This window comes from Vanessa cardui, chromosome 22 (genome assembly GCF_905220365.1).
Source record: "Vanessa cardui chromosome 22, ilVanCard2.1, whole genome shotgun sequence".
Classification (NCBI taxonomy): Eukaryota; Metazoa; Arthropoda; class Insecta; order Lepidoptera; family Nymphalidae; genus Vanessa; species Vanessa cardui.
This window is the reverse complement of record NC_061144.1, coordinates 9,157,206-9,174,050: the sequence shown is the minus strand read 5'-3', so window position 1 is coordinate 9,174,050 and position 16,845 is coordinate 9,157,206. Positions and strand designations below refer to the sequence as shown.

Below are 16,845 nucleotides of genomic sequence, written 5' to 3'. Positions count from 1 at the left end.
ATATGGAAATATCGATAATTAAACTAAGAGAGATGTTTATCAGCAGATATTTATATAATGTTTTTATGTCCTCATTATTTGATGATTTTAATTATTCAATAAATAATCTAATAAATGTTACAGTTCATATTTGGGGATGGAATAACCATCAATCTACCTAAATACTTCATAATAGTGCCAAGAAATTAAAAAATAAATCTCATTTTATAATATACCTTCACAAACAAATTTTATGAACTTTTGACACAATTGGAGTATATGACTTCCTTCTTTTAACTTATATGAAATACTATCTCCCAGGCCTAGCTTTTGTTTTATGTATCACAAAAGCATTTTTGCCATAATGGCTAAGAAGAATGCCCCATATTCGTTACAATAAATACATATTTTAAATAATAAATATACACTCGCATAAAATAGTCACGATCCACTACGAATCCTTAGTAATCCTATCCTTGTTTATTTTCTTTAGTTCATTCAATAATTACCTATTTGCATATAATGTACCAAGAAATTGAAACTGCCACATAAAATCGTGCACTTGTAAAACGACCACGACTACGACACGAGCACGACATCTTTGTCCCCGACCTGTCACGTCATGTTTATTGAAGTTTATTTATTTTATTCATAGCGATGTTAATTGAGAGACAGGTCCGAATGACTTTTGAATGGTCGCCATTTTGTTTACATTCGAACGTTTTACGATGACAGATTGATTTGGCGGCAAATTAATTTGAGGTTATAAAAGTTGAAAATGAAAATGTTTATGTAAATTAATGTCTCAGAATGATTATTTATAACATTTTTATGGTTTTGTTGCAATTAATATGTTGTTTTGTTTTCTCTAGAGACTCATCAAAGTATTTTAGGACATGATAAATTATTTAAATACAAATTATCGTTGATTGTTGATTTCAAAATTTTAAACAGGTAACTGTAACTTTTTTTGATTGCCCGTTTCGTATTTACATTAACAATGAGGAAATTAGTTAAAAAAAAAATCCTTAACAATATACTTTTTAAACCATTCTTTAGTTCATAAATTAGTATGTATAATTATTGTATATATTTGTCTTATTTTATTAACTCTTAATTTTCCTAATTAATAATAAGATTTGATGGACAGATATAAAAGTAAAAACAAATGGAATTACAAACACAGATAATATATTTTTTACAAAATAATGTTTTATAGCATAAAGCTTATCAAGATTTTTTTTAAAGATTGCTGATGATAAATACTTTTGGTGCATTTTTTTTTTTTTGAATTAGAAAAAATTAAATATTATATTTCACAAATCAACTGAAATTATTGTAATTTCATTTAATACTCAAAATATTTAATCAAATCAAAAATGTTGTTAGTTTCAATTTAATAATAGAACAATACAATAATTTCCAAGCATTCCGTTTTTTCAAGGAAACACACAATAAATCGTTCGTACAATAAATATAATTCAGAAACCTTCACATCCCTAATAAGGCGGCTTCTCGTCGTGGTTTTCAATCGAGATAATTTAAATATTAGACATTATCGTCGCTTTGCGGCACGATCGCTAATAGACTTATTAGCCTGACGCGATGGATTTGACACGAGATATATAACAAAACTGAATAAGGTCGCTCTTGTAATGACGCTTGAATAGACAATAACAACATTGTCATTATTTAATGCGCTTTTGATGTGAAATTTCTGACGTTGATATTTTTCAACAATTGAACGCAACGTCTGTTAGTAAGGTAATAAAATTTTTTTAAGTATAGATTTTTGTTGTGTTACATACAAAAATGAATGCATCTTATTTTTCATTAAATATGTATAAGCACTGCTCGCTCTACATATAAAAATGAATGGTTTTGAATGAAAGTCACCAAAACAGTAGACAAGTAATATTAATTATAGTTTTTTCGATATATAGAAATAAAAAAAAAAATGTTTAACATTTTTTATCGTTATTCGGAAATTAGGACTTATGAACCTAACCTTTATATATGTATATAAAAAAAAGTAAAATTTATCAAAATAAACAGAACTCTATGGTAAACACAAATTCCAGTACTAATTAAAATGTTCCCTTATAGTTCTTAAGATGGTTTTCCATTGCAGCTACTCGCGAAGCAGCGTTCACTTACGCGATAACGTCAGCAGGAGTCACGCACGCCCTGAGCACGGCCTGTGCGCGCGGAGACTTACCCGCGTGTGGGTGTTCCTCGAACAGGTAAAGATTCCACACAGATGAATGAATAAAACTTACTTTATTCTTTTTTTAGTACAACAAAATTGTTTTCTTTTTTATTAATTAACATAAGAATTAACAAGTTTTAATGCTTAAATATATAATATATACGAATACGAACTAAAACTAGTTAGGTACTGTATAAATCTTGACCGCGTGGAATGGTGGCAAGAATGCTAGCAGCATTTCACCGTTGAATCGCAATTCCGATCCTCTGGGCAAAAAACGAACCAGCCCTCCTGGAGTGGAGGCAATGAGGCGAGGTGTTATACTTTTGATGAAATAATACAAAAAATAGGTTTAAAATCTAATTCGACCTGAAAAGTTCGACTCAAAAATATGCTTTTTCGATATACAGTGAAACTTGGTTAAGTGGGACCTGGATAAGTGAAATACCTCCATAACTGGAACTCATGCTGCGGTCCCATCACTTTGGCATTGAATTACCTCTGTTAGTGGGACGAAGCAAACCTTTGTTTATCATCACAGTTACCTCTATAAATGAGACAGCAAGTAAATTTTATGTGCATAAACCTCTATAACTGATATAACATCGGTTGTTTGTTCGCTAACTTAGTCTTTTTCTATATTTTCATATCACATTATTTTATTTTATGATCATGCCTCTGTAACTGAGACAGATATTTATTTACACCTGGGTATCTGAGACACCGGGTTAGTGGAATACTCTATAAGTAAAACAGCATTGCAAGTCCCTTTAAGTCTCACTTAACCAGGTTTCACTATTTAAGCAGATAAGTCTTATATTTCAATTTAACAAAGCCGTGGCCTATAGCACTCGTTTCAAACCTTATCCTCAAAGGGAGCGGCCTTAGCCCAGCAGTGAGAAATTTACAGGCTGTTATTGTTGTTGTTGTGACCTTTAGCATCTTGCCTTAAGCTATGTATCTTTAGCACAACAAATTAAAGGTAATTAGAATTATTAGGGCATTATTTCATTCAAACTTCGTCCAGCATTTCTTATTAGTAGTATTTACAAAAATATCAATATACACTACAATACGCTTTAAAGCGGTTTGTAGTAATTGTGTAAGCCCGTGAATGTTGACAAAAGTAAAAGTTTTGAAGTAGAACTGCGAATATTTGACAGAATATGCGATCCTTGCAGATTTTCTCCTACGCAAAGCATGGAATGAATGTCAATCACAAATTAAGCATATTACCTGTTGCAATTCAAACCAATGATCAACGGGTACACCTCGACTTTTGCTAATGTTTGTTTCGCCATGAAACGAAATTAATAAATATCTCATATATTTGGGAGCGTTCAAGTATTACCCCCGATTGTATTAGTCCGGCCGCCATTTTTAAATTGTAATAAATAAACAAAATACGCAGTGTTGATTAAAATCTCTTGTTTTATTTATAATTACTACCGCGAAATCAAATAAAACTGTACCAAAGATAGTAACTGTAAGCGCGCATTGCTATGAAAAAACGTAAAGACGCTGACAGTTTCGTCACGGGCTTGTTCGCCGGTCGGCGGACACAAATGTCACCCAATTGTCACGTTGTAACGTGCACGCAGCTCCATACATATTCACGGACTTGACAAGAGTGACGAAACAGTCACCATGACAAAAATCACCGGTGCGCGCTAGTTCTAACATAACTTTTTGCGACTTTAGGGTAAAAATGGTCATTTGGGTGTTAACATTTAGAGTCGGGTACAGTAAAATGTTGCGGTGCATTAAAAGGGGAAGGGGGTGTCAAAAGTCTTCAAAAATTGCATGACGTAATACTTGAACGCTCCCTTTTCCAATTTATGTGTAGATATATAATTGTATGTAGAGTTGAGATGGCCCAGTGGTTAGAACGCGTGCAATTTAACCGATGATTGCGAGTTCAAACCCCGGCAAGTGCCGCTGATTCATGTGCTTAATTTGTCTTTATAATTCATCTCGTGCTCGGCGGTGAAGGAAAACATCGTGAGGAAACCTGCATGTGACAAATTTCATAGAAATTCTGCCACATGTGTATTCCACCAACCCGCATTGGAACAGCGTGGTGGAATATGTTCCAAATCTTCTCCTCAAAGGGAGAGGAGGCCTTTAGCCCATCAGTGGGAATTTACAGGCTGTTGTTGTTATTTAATTGTATAGTTTTTATTTGGATTTTAAGCAGACGGCGCTCGCCGAGTCCTTCAGAGCAGTTCCAATGGGGCGGCTGCGGGGAGGCGGCTTACGGGGCGAGGTTCGCTCGGCGGTTCCTCGACTCGAGAGAAATGGAAGCTGATGCCAGAAGCCTGATGAATTTGCACAACAATCGAGTGGGGCGGAAGGTGAGCGAGGTATCTACACATGTCCTACGATAGGATCTTAAAATCGTTTAAAATAAGTTACATATTTACTTGGTGGTAGGGTTTTGTGCAAGCCAGTCTGGGTAGGTACCACCCACTCATCAGTTATTCTACCGCCAAATAACAGTACTCAGTATTGTTGTGTTCCGGTCTAAAGGGTGAGTGAGCTAGTGTAACTACAGACACAAGGGACATAACATCTTAGTTCCAAAGGTTGGTGGCACATTGACGATGTAAGGAATAGTTAATATTTCTTACAGCGTCATTGTCTATGGGCGATGGTGACCACTTACCATCAGGTGGCTCATATGCTCGTCCGACAAACTATACTATAAAAAAAAAAAGAATGCACAAACGATCCCGTGATGCCCCCCGTAGAGACGGAGTGGGTACCACAGGTTTTTTAGTGGGTATTCCGGTACCAGCGCCGGTGAGCCCCACATACCCTCCCACAATACAACATAATGTGAGGAAAACGCGTAATGCGTTTTTTCAGCGAAAAAAAAAAGGTTACATATACAATATTTAGTAATGAGTAAGAAGTATTTTCGAATTAACTCATTTTACGAAAATTTAATTCATCCGAATGAATTAATCATTAATCTGAGCTAAAGTATTTTCTTTTCTTGAAAAGAAGGTTTATAGCTTATTTCCTTTAGCTACATTTTATTCTTTAGCAATAAATAATATATTTATACTATTTTTTGTCTTCTGCTTTCGAATATCAAATTATTGATAACAGAAAGAAAGAACTGTCATCAAGTGACTACGCTACAAAATTCATAATATATTCATAGTACCATAATATTAATTAGTAATTTTAATATAGTTATTAAGACACGAACACTACACTACACTCTGCGTGAGTGTCTGTTAGTGTGTTAAAAATGTGTTTTAATTTATATACGTAAATAAAATTACTTTTCTAAGGTTCTGTGATTAATACAATTGACGACCTCCATGGTCGATTAGTGTACACCGGTTTTCTGGGGTTCGATTTCCGGCCGAGTCGATGTAGAAAATTCATTAATTTTCTATGTTGTCTTGGGTCTGGGTGTTTGTGGTACCGTCGTTACTTCCATTTTTGGATTTGATTTTGACATGACATTGACATGATTTTCCATAACAAAAGTGCTTTAGCTCCTTACATTGGGATCTGAGTAATGTATGTGATGTTTTCCAATATTTATTTATTTAAATAAACCAAATTGGCTTTTATTTTAAAAATACAGTACTAAATTAAAATGTATGTTTATAACTGGTTCAATTTAGGCAAAACAATACAATTTTAATTTTGTATCGTACGCGATTTTTGTTTTTTTTTTTATCTTTTAAATATAGAACATGTCAAGTAACGTTAAATCTCGAAGTCCGCCAAAGGATTTCATGACAATTACGATGATGTATCTACTAAGAGAGAATTACTGTCATTTGTTATTATGTCTTCTAACTAAATATAGGTTGCAAGTGCAAGATAAGAATCAAATCTCAGTAAATAGAACATTCTAAGCTTAGATTTCGAATCTAGGCGAGAACCTCTTAGATTGTTTGAGATCAATTTGTTTATAAATCATGACCCGCTCCGAACCAAAAGTAGCGTGGTAAGTTAAACTCTAAAACCTTCCCCTTAAGAGGACAGGACACTTTTCCTTATCAGTAAAACATTTACATATATATTTAAAATGAATACTTACAATACAGCTCATACAAATCCTCTATTTAATATTGATGAGCAATCTTTTCTAACTGAGTAAATTCCAATCGAATGGTAGAGATACAATCATGCATTTCGTATTAGCATAATTTCTAGAGTCGTAATGCTTGGCAATTTCTTCAAATGTATCCTTAATGTTATGTGATTGCTTTAACGTGTATCAGTAATACTGGCAAATCAGCGTGGAGGTACAATTAAGGCATCCATAATATGTCGTACTCGAAAGTAGGTACACATTCATACGTGCAAGTTCGGATTTATTCGGATTTGTTCGGATTTGTTCGGATTTGTTCGGATTAAGCGCACGTTTTTGTTTTATTTTGTAGCGAGTTGTTTTCTTATAAATAGTTTTCTATTTAAAATGCTAAGTGTTTTTTCTTGTTTTGTAGTTGATTTAAAAATAAAGATGTTCCTTACACACATTAGCATGCGTATGTATTAAAATATTGATTATTTTATTAATATATTTGTAACATTGTCAGCGATATGTGTAGTTATTTAAAAAGTACAAAGTGCCAATGGAATTAATTTAATGACTTTAAAAAGGAAATATATATATTCAAAACAGTTAACGTGATGTATGAAATTTAACTTTTTTTATGCAAAAAAATCATGCCCGTTATTAAGCAAAGAGGTTTTATACAATCGCTGAAACCGATCAAATGTGAACAGTCCCTAATCAAACATAATATCTCGTGTTTTCTTCAACTTTCCTCGAAGCGAGCCAGGGGGTCCAATTAGGTATTGTGCGAAACGATAGTCCGCTTTCAAAGGCTACAATTACCCCTCGAGCTAAACCGGCGAACTCGGATACTGTTTCCCATTTTACTCGGATTTTAAAATAACTTAGTAAAATTAAACTAAATTGTATATTATTTTAACGGACTACCGATAAAAATTATTGGGTAATAGGGGTTCCAAATTTAAATGGATATAATTTTAAGACTAAGCTTACGTTCTTATTCGATTTTTAATATTTATAAGCGTTAATAGCTCAACCCATCGTGGTGCCTTTTGTAGTGTTTATGATACGTTCTCGATTCTAATCTGATCCAACAAAATCAAAATCAAAATAAACTTTATTCAATTGGGCTTTAACAACACTTTTGAATCGTCGTTTAACAATTACGTGAAGCTACCACCGGTTCGGAAAGTAGATTCTACCGAGAAGAACCGGCTAGAAACTCAGTAGTTACTCTTTTTCAACATTTTAAAAAATACAAAGTCATGTTATTTTATACAATTATTTAAATTAATATATCCTGCCTGGAAGTCAACAGGTATTAATTCCACGCTTTTTTATTTTCTACAAAATCTTGTATCGAATAATATGCCTTTTTACCAATGTATTTTATAAACGATTTGAACGAAACGGCAAAGTTAAAAATGTCTGCGGAATTTTATTATAAATTTCAATGGAACCCCAACTGAACTGTTTTATTAATAAAAAAGGAAAACTGTAAAATGGCAAAGATTACATATCGATTCGATTGCAATAAACTGACAATACAAAAATAGAATTGAGATCAAATTCATTTATGACAGCTATTCTCAACTGATATATATTGTACATGTGTGCGTGTACCAACACAACTGTAGTCACATACTGTCTTAATCTCTTCGGAAAATAATCCGACACGATTAAAGAGTGAGATTAGGCGTAGGACTATTTTATGATTTCCGGTACACGGGAGTGTAACAATGTCAACTTTCTAACTCTGAAACATAATATCTTGAAAGATAAACTCAATTGTTGCAATCTGGCGAATGGTTTGACCGATGGTCACCACTGTCTATAGACATTTGCACTGTAAGCCATAGCATATCTTATCCGTCTATCAAACAATGTCAATGTGCTGCTAGGCTTAAGAATTTAAAAGTCATCTTGTATAGCTTTTTTTTGGTTACTCATTCAAACTCAAATAACATTATTCAATATAGAAGTATTACACTTTATTGATGGGCAATTGAAACAGTACCACCGGTTCGGAAAAGAAAATACCCTGACCTGAGAAAAACCGTCGAAAGAAACTCAGTGGTTCTTTTTTGTCTCATATAAACAATTTAATATGAAATGAAATAGCCAGGAGTTGATCGTCTCATTCCCAAGGTGTGCTATCGATCATAAACTCATTAACTGTATTATAACCTTTTGCACACAAGCGTTACTTAATATTTTTTTTTTAATTTGGCAACAGTCAATTAGGTCACTTGCCCATCAAATCGAAGCACCGCATTCAATGATATCTTGATATATATTTGTTTGTAACAACTGTTGTATATAAGTTTTAAATAATATTAACAAATTTAAATATTCGATGAATAAAAATAAACATGTCCTTTAGTTAAGTTACAATAATTTAAAAAAATAAATAAATATAAATAATTATTATTTATAAAAATATACGACTACGTTTACTGTTCCAATGGAAGTAGGGAAAAAGATACACAAATCTCAGATTTACGTACTTTATGCGATTTGCTATTAACTCAGCAACATTGTGCATTACTTAGAGTTCATGATATATTTTATTAGTTAAAATACACAAGTATTAACATTTAATTACTTTTTCAACTTTATTTCATTTCTAAAATTCCCTTAACAGTATTGTCAACGCCATTTTTACACAAATCCATAGATTAATCAAGCTTTCAACCAATGCTCTCAAACGTTGCTCATTTTTCCTAATATTGGAACAGATTATATTTACGTATGCAATGCCTAATATTTTGGCGGACAAGTTGTATTACACGTAGTGTATTACGTCTAGCAGTTAAGTCGTGTAGCCTGAAGACAACTTCGCTACACTTACACTATTACTGATCACTAGCACTCATCGCTATGATATATTACAGAAAATACCAGGTACTTTACGTATAAATGCTAAACAATACACGCTATATATATAATCAAATTGACTTTATTATATTATTGTGAATATTTTCAAAAAAAAACGAATGCAATTATAACTATAGTAGGTAGCGGCACGCTATGAGAAGTTTCGTATTTAATAAATAATTACATCAAAGGAGCAAATTGTTGTTCTTTATTGTCAATAGTGACGTGCAGTTAGTCATAAAATTTATCGAATATTATTTCTAAACTATAAATATTAGATTAGAGATTTTTTTTTTTTGCGTAAAGTCACACTCTCACACTCGACCTCGTAGTCGGTGTTATATTTGTGTTGACAGTAAATATTTTATCTATTTTAATTCCAATTTTTGATTTAAATTGATTTCGTTCGAATATATTACTTAAACTTATTTTATATATTTTTTATGAAACCTTTTTAATCAGATACTACTTGCAACAAAAACTTGAATTAAATTACTCGCAGAAAAACAAAGATTTGAAAATATTATATCGATAATACATCTACATTTCACATCACTTTTTTAATGTGTCAAAACGGCCATCGTATCTTGCCGCTAGTATAATAAGTCTCAAAAATTTAAGGAGAATTTAATTCATGAATAGCTTGACAGTTGCCAAAAGTCAGTCAGCAGAATTTATTATTTATTTATTTATAATGCAAAGCTTCATATAATTACAGGACGTTGTCCCAAATCGATATTACCGCACGTTAAACAAATATATTTAATATATCTATCTATAAAATAATACTATCTATGATATTTTATATCTGTGTCCTTCGGTCACGGTCGGTTGAGTCGAGATGGCCCAGTGGTTAGAACGCGTGCATCTTAACCGATGATTGCGGGTTCAAACCCAGGCAAGCACCGCTGATTCATGTGCTTAATTTGTCTTTATAATTCATCTCGTACTCAGCGGTGAAGGAAAACATCGTGAGGAAACCTGCATGTGACAAATTTCATAGAAATTCTGCCACATGTGTATTCCACCAACCCGCATTGGAACAGCGTGGTGGAATATGTTCCAAACCTTCTCCTCAAAGGGAGAGGAGGCCTTTAGCCCAGCAGTGGGAATTTACAGGCTGTTGTTGTTGTGTCCTTCGGTATGACACTACTGGCAGAGAAAAAATAAATTATATAAATAAAATAACGTCAAGTTTCTATTTTAAATCATGAATGATTGTTATTATAAAAAAATAAGCTATTATTAAATACTAGTTAACTTTTGCTTTCACGCGAAAAAACGTGTTTTTCCAAAATATTTTAAAATTTTTAACTTTAACATAAACGATGGTACAGATAAAAAATATATTTAATAAAGCCACGCAGATGCAAAGCCGCACGCAATCCTGACCCTAATAGCAGATAAAAATGGTTGCATTTTAAAATAATTACAACCATTTCCTTTATATTTGCATAATTGCATAATGTTCACATAATCGTCTCAAGTAGCTTGCAATTTGTACTTGACATTCTTGGCAATAAAAAAAATAAAACAAGTTCAATGAACTAATGACGCTTCACCAAACGATGGCTCTCACAGATAATGCAAAAGTTCTTTGCGATGACGCAAGCATCTTATACCTTTTCATAAATAGTAGAAAGGCAAAGGTCACTCAATCATCTGCCTGTATGATGTTATAATAATTACCGTACTTAAGTCCCTAAAATAAATCTTTGTCATGCTTTACCATAGCACAATTCCACAGTGCAGCGTTATCACGACCATACACACAACCTACAAAATAATGGTGGTGCATTTAATGCAATTTAATAGGTAGCGACTGTGAACTCTTTAAATGTATTATAAATAAAAAAAAACATTCAACATTCGGATCTGGGAAAATTATTTTTGAGAATGTCGATAGAACTGTTAAATATAATTATTTAAACATATATACAGCATTCACAAGACCAGTTCAGTTATGTCTTATATTACGTGTTTACAATGATACATTAATTTATATTACCAGGACTACGATATATATAAGCTTAAATAAACTTTTTAATGTCATAATAAAGACGAGTGGCGTCTGGACTGTCTAGGACTAACATACTCTTCTACACCACAGACTAATCCTTGATTTTATCACAACCAACTCAATAAAAAAAACATTTGATAGAATTGTACTGCCACAGATTATAAAATATTATTAAGTAATTTAAAAAAGTAACTAATTTTAATTTAATACTAAATTTTGAAAATGGAAAAAAATTTAATTCTTAAATATACATTTTTAATTGTCTTTCAAGATATAATGATATAATTTAAATACTTACTTTTTATATATTTGATATACAATTATGACTATTAAAAATAATTGTTTAGAAATGGCGCTTATGGCGAAATCTTATTTGAATAATTTTCTGAACCACCAGATAAGATAGTCGTGACCGTTGTACACTGACTTACGAAAATCACGAATTTTATGATATATATGAGTACATTTAAGATTCATTTGTTTCATTTAAATTATATTCTACATATTTATGTAGTAGACACAACAAAACCATATAAAGAATTTTGATAAAATATTTAAGTGAGCCAGACATTATGACAAATTTTATGTTTAGTACAATTTAAAGCTATTTTTTAATATAGGTAGACGAACGAGCAAAAAGGCCTGTAGTCAGTGGTCACCACCACCCAAAGAAATTTTCTGAATAATAAATATTAACCATTCCTTACAACGCCAATACACATACATTGTGCTTTAGTTACACTGGGTCACTGTCCCTACAAAAGTGGACACAACAATACTGGGTACTGCTTTTTAGCGGTAGAATATCTGATGAGTTCCTAAACAAGCTAGAACAAAACCCTAACACTAACTCATCAATAAGAATTTCAATTAACCACTGACTAAGTTTAAGTGAAGGCAACTAACATAACATTGAAAGAATATATTTTCATGAATTTCAACAGGTTGTAAAAGATTTGGTTAGACGCGAATGTAAATGCCACGGCGTGTCCGGTTCCTGCGCCCTCCGCACGTGTTGGCGAGCGCTACCACCCTTCCGAGCGGTAGGTGCTGCCTTACGGGAGAAGTACCACAGAGCTAGACTCGTGGCACCACATCCGCCACCGGCCACGCATGCGCCGCAGACTCATCTTGTTATACGAAGGTGAGTTAATACATTTGTTACCTAAAACTGTTAAAAAGACCAAAAGTGATAGTTTGTCAAAGTAAAAAATCTCTTTGTCTTAGCCTATCAATACCTATATCATAAAAGCGCAAGTAACTTTGCCTAATTGTCTGTTATTATGATAACGCATTTAATTCTGTCTGTCTGACTATCTGCTAATCTTTCACGACAAAACTTTGATATGAAGCAACCTTGAACCTCGAAAAAGGACCACTAACTTATACCTTATACCTAACCTACCCCTAACGCAAGCAAAGCCGGGACCGAACTTATTTATATCCAAGTAAATTACAACTTTATCCATAACGCATAATGTGAGAAATTCGCCACAATCGTAAAGATCATGAATGTTAAATTATTTTGCAACTTTGACCTTAACTCGTAACCGGATGGGGACAGTCTGACTCACATTCTCACCTGTTACCCATTCTGATTATTAATGTATAAACTAGTCATGCGACTTCTCTCACTTTGTAAAATAAAGGCTCTTAATCAAAGATGAAAAACTGCGTTTTGTTTGTTCTCCATAACAACGGAAAAGTAACCAATAATCTCTCACCCTCGCGCTGATAGGACTGACAAAATAAATAGCACAATAGATAGATCTATGGTAACTAATAACGGAAATCTCCGAAACTCGTTTAACTCCTAGATTGCACTAACGATACTTGCGAAAATGACATGCGACGTGACGTTTTAAAAATAAAACTGTAACGCTAATAAGTACTATAAATTCGAAAGTGAAATATAACAATAATTGCAACTACATTATATAATCGAAAATCGACTTTTAAATAGTCTAATATTTTTCATTACTTTTTACCGAGGAGAACTCTAAAAAAATATTGTCTAGCTGTGTAAGCCTAATTTGATGAAAGGTTATGCAAGCAAACTTGAACTATAAAAAAGGACATGGCTACTTTGTATTTATAATTATGTCTAACCCCTTCAAAGACGCACACGATATCTAGTAGATATATTTATATATTCACTTCACATGTAAGACCTCCTTCATTTGTGACCATTTCGTAGAAATATTTATAAATTAAAATATTATTTTTAAGCATTAAAGTTTATTGAATACAATTGTGTAATAATCTTATTCTGCCAATATATTATAAAAAATACAGTTTCTTTCAGTTCAAAAAGAACTCCTATTATGTTCAGATAAAGAACTGAATCGACAATCATTCGTTTTCCTTAACCATTATTAATTATTGAAAAAAAAAAAAAACAAATAAAATTTTTAAAAAGTATTAAAGTCGCCGTGCCATAAAAAAATTAACAAACTGTACCTAAATCAAACTTATAAACCAAAAAAAATTATTTGTTTTCAAACTAAATACAAAAATGTTAACATTATCAACATATTTCTACATATTTCACAATAATTACTATAATTATACTATCCTTAATGATAATTAACTGCCAACGGTTTGATTTTGACGAGTAAGTATGTCTACCAGACAAATGTCAGTGAACAACTTCACAGATAATACATTTTACATAATCTGGGCACAATAAAATTCCAATTACCGTATTACGTACACATTAATTAGCTTTTCTTTTTTATTTGGTTGTGTAATAATTGCTACCTCATGACTATTCAATGCCCCTTGTAGTTGTTAACACCAAACCGCGTAGGACTTGATTTATATCCCTTTTACATAAATAATGCAATTTTGTCTTAAATTAGTATAGTTTGTATTTTATTTGTTTTTTATTACTTTCGTAACAAGTCTTCTTAGACTACGTGAAGTAGATTAAGTTATTAATAATAATTATTAGTTTTTCGTATGAAAAATGATGAACCATTATACATAAAACTTACACCAAAAGATGCAGCGTGCTTCGGAGAAGCTTTTAGAGATAAAAAATGACTGATAAGGTCTGGGAAGTTTTATGTAATTTTACTTAAGAAATTTTTAATTTTGATATTATTAAAAGAATTGTTTCCATATGCCTCAAATCTACGGATTTTAATATTTAAATTTGACTTTAAAACAATATGTCCTAATCCTACAGGTCACGACAGAACGCCGGCGTAGGCAGGCAACCTCGCAAGTCTGAATTAGTTTACCTAGAACCGTCCCCATCTTACTGCGAGGCGGACCCCGCTACTGGTTCTCTGGGAACACACGGACGGCATTGCAACAGAACGTCTAGAGGTAAATAATTTTAATATATTTAATTTTGAATTTCGAATCACGATTTAAGGCGAAACTGTGAGTGTAAGTTAAACACATATATAATATAGAACAAAATACTATTTTAATTTTAGAATAGATTTCCGTATAATGTATTTCAATATCAAATTTCTATTTTTTAAAAAAAGAATGATAATGTTACATCTGCATTAGCTAACTTTATTTTTTATAAGATTCAAGATAGGCAAAGGACGTGTGAGAAACAAACAAGCATAAAACATTTATTATTTTCAGGCGAAGAAGGTTGCGAAACTCTCTGCTGTGGTCGCGGGTACAACACAGTGCGTACGGAGGAAGAGACTAAGTGCAACTGTCGCTTTCACTGGTGCTGCCGTGTGTCCTGCGACAAGTGCGTCACACGCAGTGAAGTCCACATCTGCAAGTGAACGACATCTAGCGAAGAGTAGCGACATTACGTTGTATAATTTTAAATTTGACAAATAAAACTGACGGCAGTATGAATTATGTATCAATTATTGCTTCTTTATTTCGAGTGACTTTTGTTTTGTGAATATATTGTGACTAATTACAAAATTATTATAGTTATTTAATATATCTTATCAAGTGGAATACAAACCATACTATATTTCTTAGTGATTAAAACGAATGATGTAAAATTATATGAATGTAACATATTTTTATTGCATCAAATACATTTCAAAGATCAATACTACTACTGTCTATCAATTCTTAAAAAAATCTGCTGATGACCGAAAACAAATGTCAATTAGCTCAGTTTTATATCAAACATATCAAGTATTTTCAAACAAAAACAAATATTTGTTGATAATAACAATTATTGACCACAGAATTACAAATTCTATTATACATATATATTTATATTCTGTACTCGTTTTGTTTTTTTTTATATTGTGTATTTTTCACCAGTATTTTCCACAATTAACTTTTCTTAATTTTCATTTAGATTTAGATGCAACGGCTTTAAAATTATATATAAGTTACATTAGTGTCTATTTGGATTTATAAAGCGTCATCTAGCGGAGAATAGTGTCAATAAGAGACCATATTATTAAGAAAATAACTGTATGATATTTTGCATTTATTAAGCTTATTTGTATTGGCTTATAGAAATTAATGTTTCTAAAAATGCTTTTTAATAAATCAATTGTAATATAACATGAAACAAGCCTTCTAAAATAAGCCATTGTATTTATAAAGCGTCGAATAAAATGTCTTTCATTTATATTTAGTAAGGCAAAGGCAAATGACTCTACAGCAATTACTTAAAATATAAAATAGATCATTACATAGCGATAATACTAATAAGGTATGCAATAAAATGGACATAAATCATAATATCATAAGTACTTATAAAATCATTCCGTTTAGCTTAAGGTCTAACTTATTCATATCACAATACGATTTTAAATAAACTTTTTTCACGTCTATTTTGTTTTCTTTTTTTTTTTAAATAAATCCTTTTTTGATATAAACCGAACTCATAACAAATATGTGTAACTTATTCCCAGATTCATATCAGTACTTTGTATTAGTACCTATTGGAATTTATGGCACAATAAACTTAATCCGTGATAAATGACGCATTGACTATTGGCAGGAGAGGAAAAATTTGCTCGGTTATTCTTCTTCTGAAAACAATGAAGAATTCTACTGAAAACAGTTAAAAATGATTGTATAGTGTGTAAACGTATTTCATACCCTAGAAATTTAATAAATTGTAAATCTTTTTATTGGTTCTCTTTCATGAAAATCTTGCGCATTTTTCGGGTTTCTTTTGAATTCATGACCGTACCTGTACCGTGTTATAGAAATGTCATTTAATATTCTTCTGGCTTATAGCCACAGATAATAACAGCAACGTTATAATTTAAAAAATAAAATATCCCATAACGTAAGACACTATCGATGGTCCATCTTTTATCCAACTTCTCTACATAACCTTTAAAATAAAGTAGCATCGATGTATCTCTTACACGGATGCGAATAAATACTTATTTGGATCGCATTATGCATCAGAATGATAATATGAATTTTGAAATTATCAAATGAATTTAAAAATTTCGAAACAATCCGTTCAATCTTAAAGATACAAAAATTATCGCCAATCATTTTATGTATGTACACAAACAATGAGTAATTTATACAGAAATGTTGACTTACTGTTAACATAATGAGCATAAACTTATGACTTCTATTACCCGATTACAAAAGGATAGTAACAACAACAAAAAACAACAACAGCCTGTAAATTCCCACTGCTGGGCTAAAGGCCTCCTCTCCCTTTGAGGAGAAGGTTTGGAACATATTCCACCACGCTTTTCCAATGCGGGTTGGTGGAATACACATGTGGCAGAATTT

At 31.9% G+C, this 16,845-nt stretch overlaps 1 protein-coding gene across 5 annotated transcripts in view; it reads left to right on the top strand.

Moving 5' to 3' along the window:
• LOC124539432 (protein Wnt-7b-like) overlaps positions 1 to 15,914 on the top strand; it is a 101,543-nt gene extending 85,629 nt beyond the window's left edge. For 2 of the 5 annotated variants that reach the window (XM_047116826.1, XM_047116825.1), the window contains exons 5-9: positions 2,111 to 2,222; positions 4,383 to 4,551; positions 12,078 to 12,277; positions 14,324 to 14,466; positions 14,740 to 15,914. In XM_047116826.1, the coding sequence (XP_046972782.1) occupies positions 2,111 to 2,222; positions 4,383 to 4,551; positions 12,078 to 12,277; positions 14,324 to 14,466; positions 14,740 to 14,891 (776 nt within the window). In that variant the 3' untranslated portion in view covers positions 14,892 to 15,914. The remainder of the gene's footprint in view (positions 1 to 2,110; positions 2,223 to 4,382; positions 4,552 to 12,077; positions 12,278 to 14,323; positions 14,467 to 14,739) is intronic. The other 3 variants (XM_047116828.1, XM_047116830.1, XM_047116829.1) reach the window with 3 other exon arrangements.
• Positions 15,915 to 16,845: the final 931 nt, after the last annotated feature.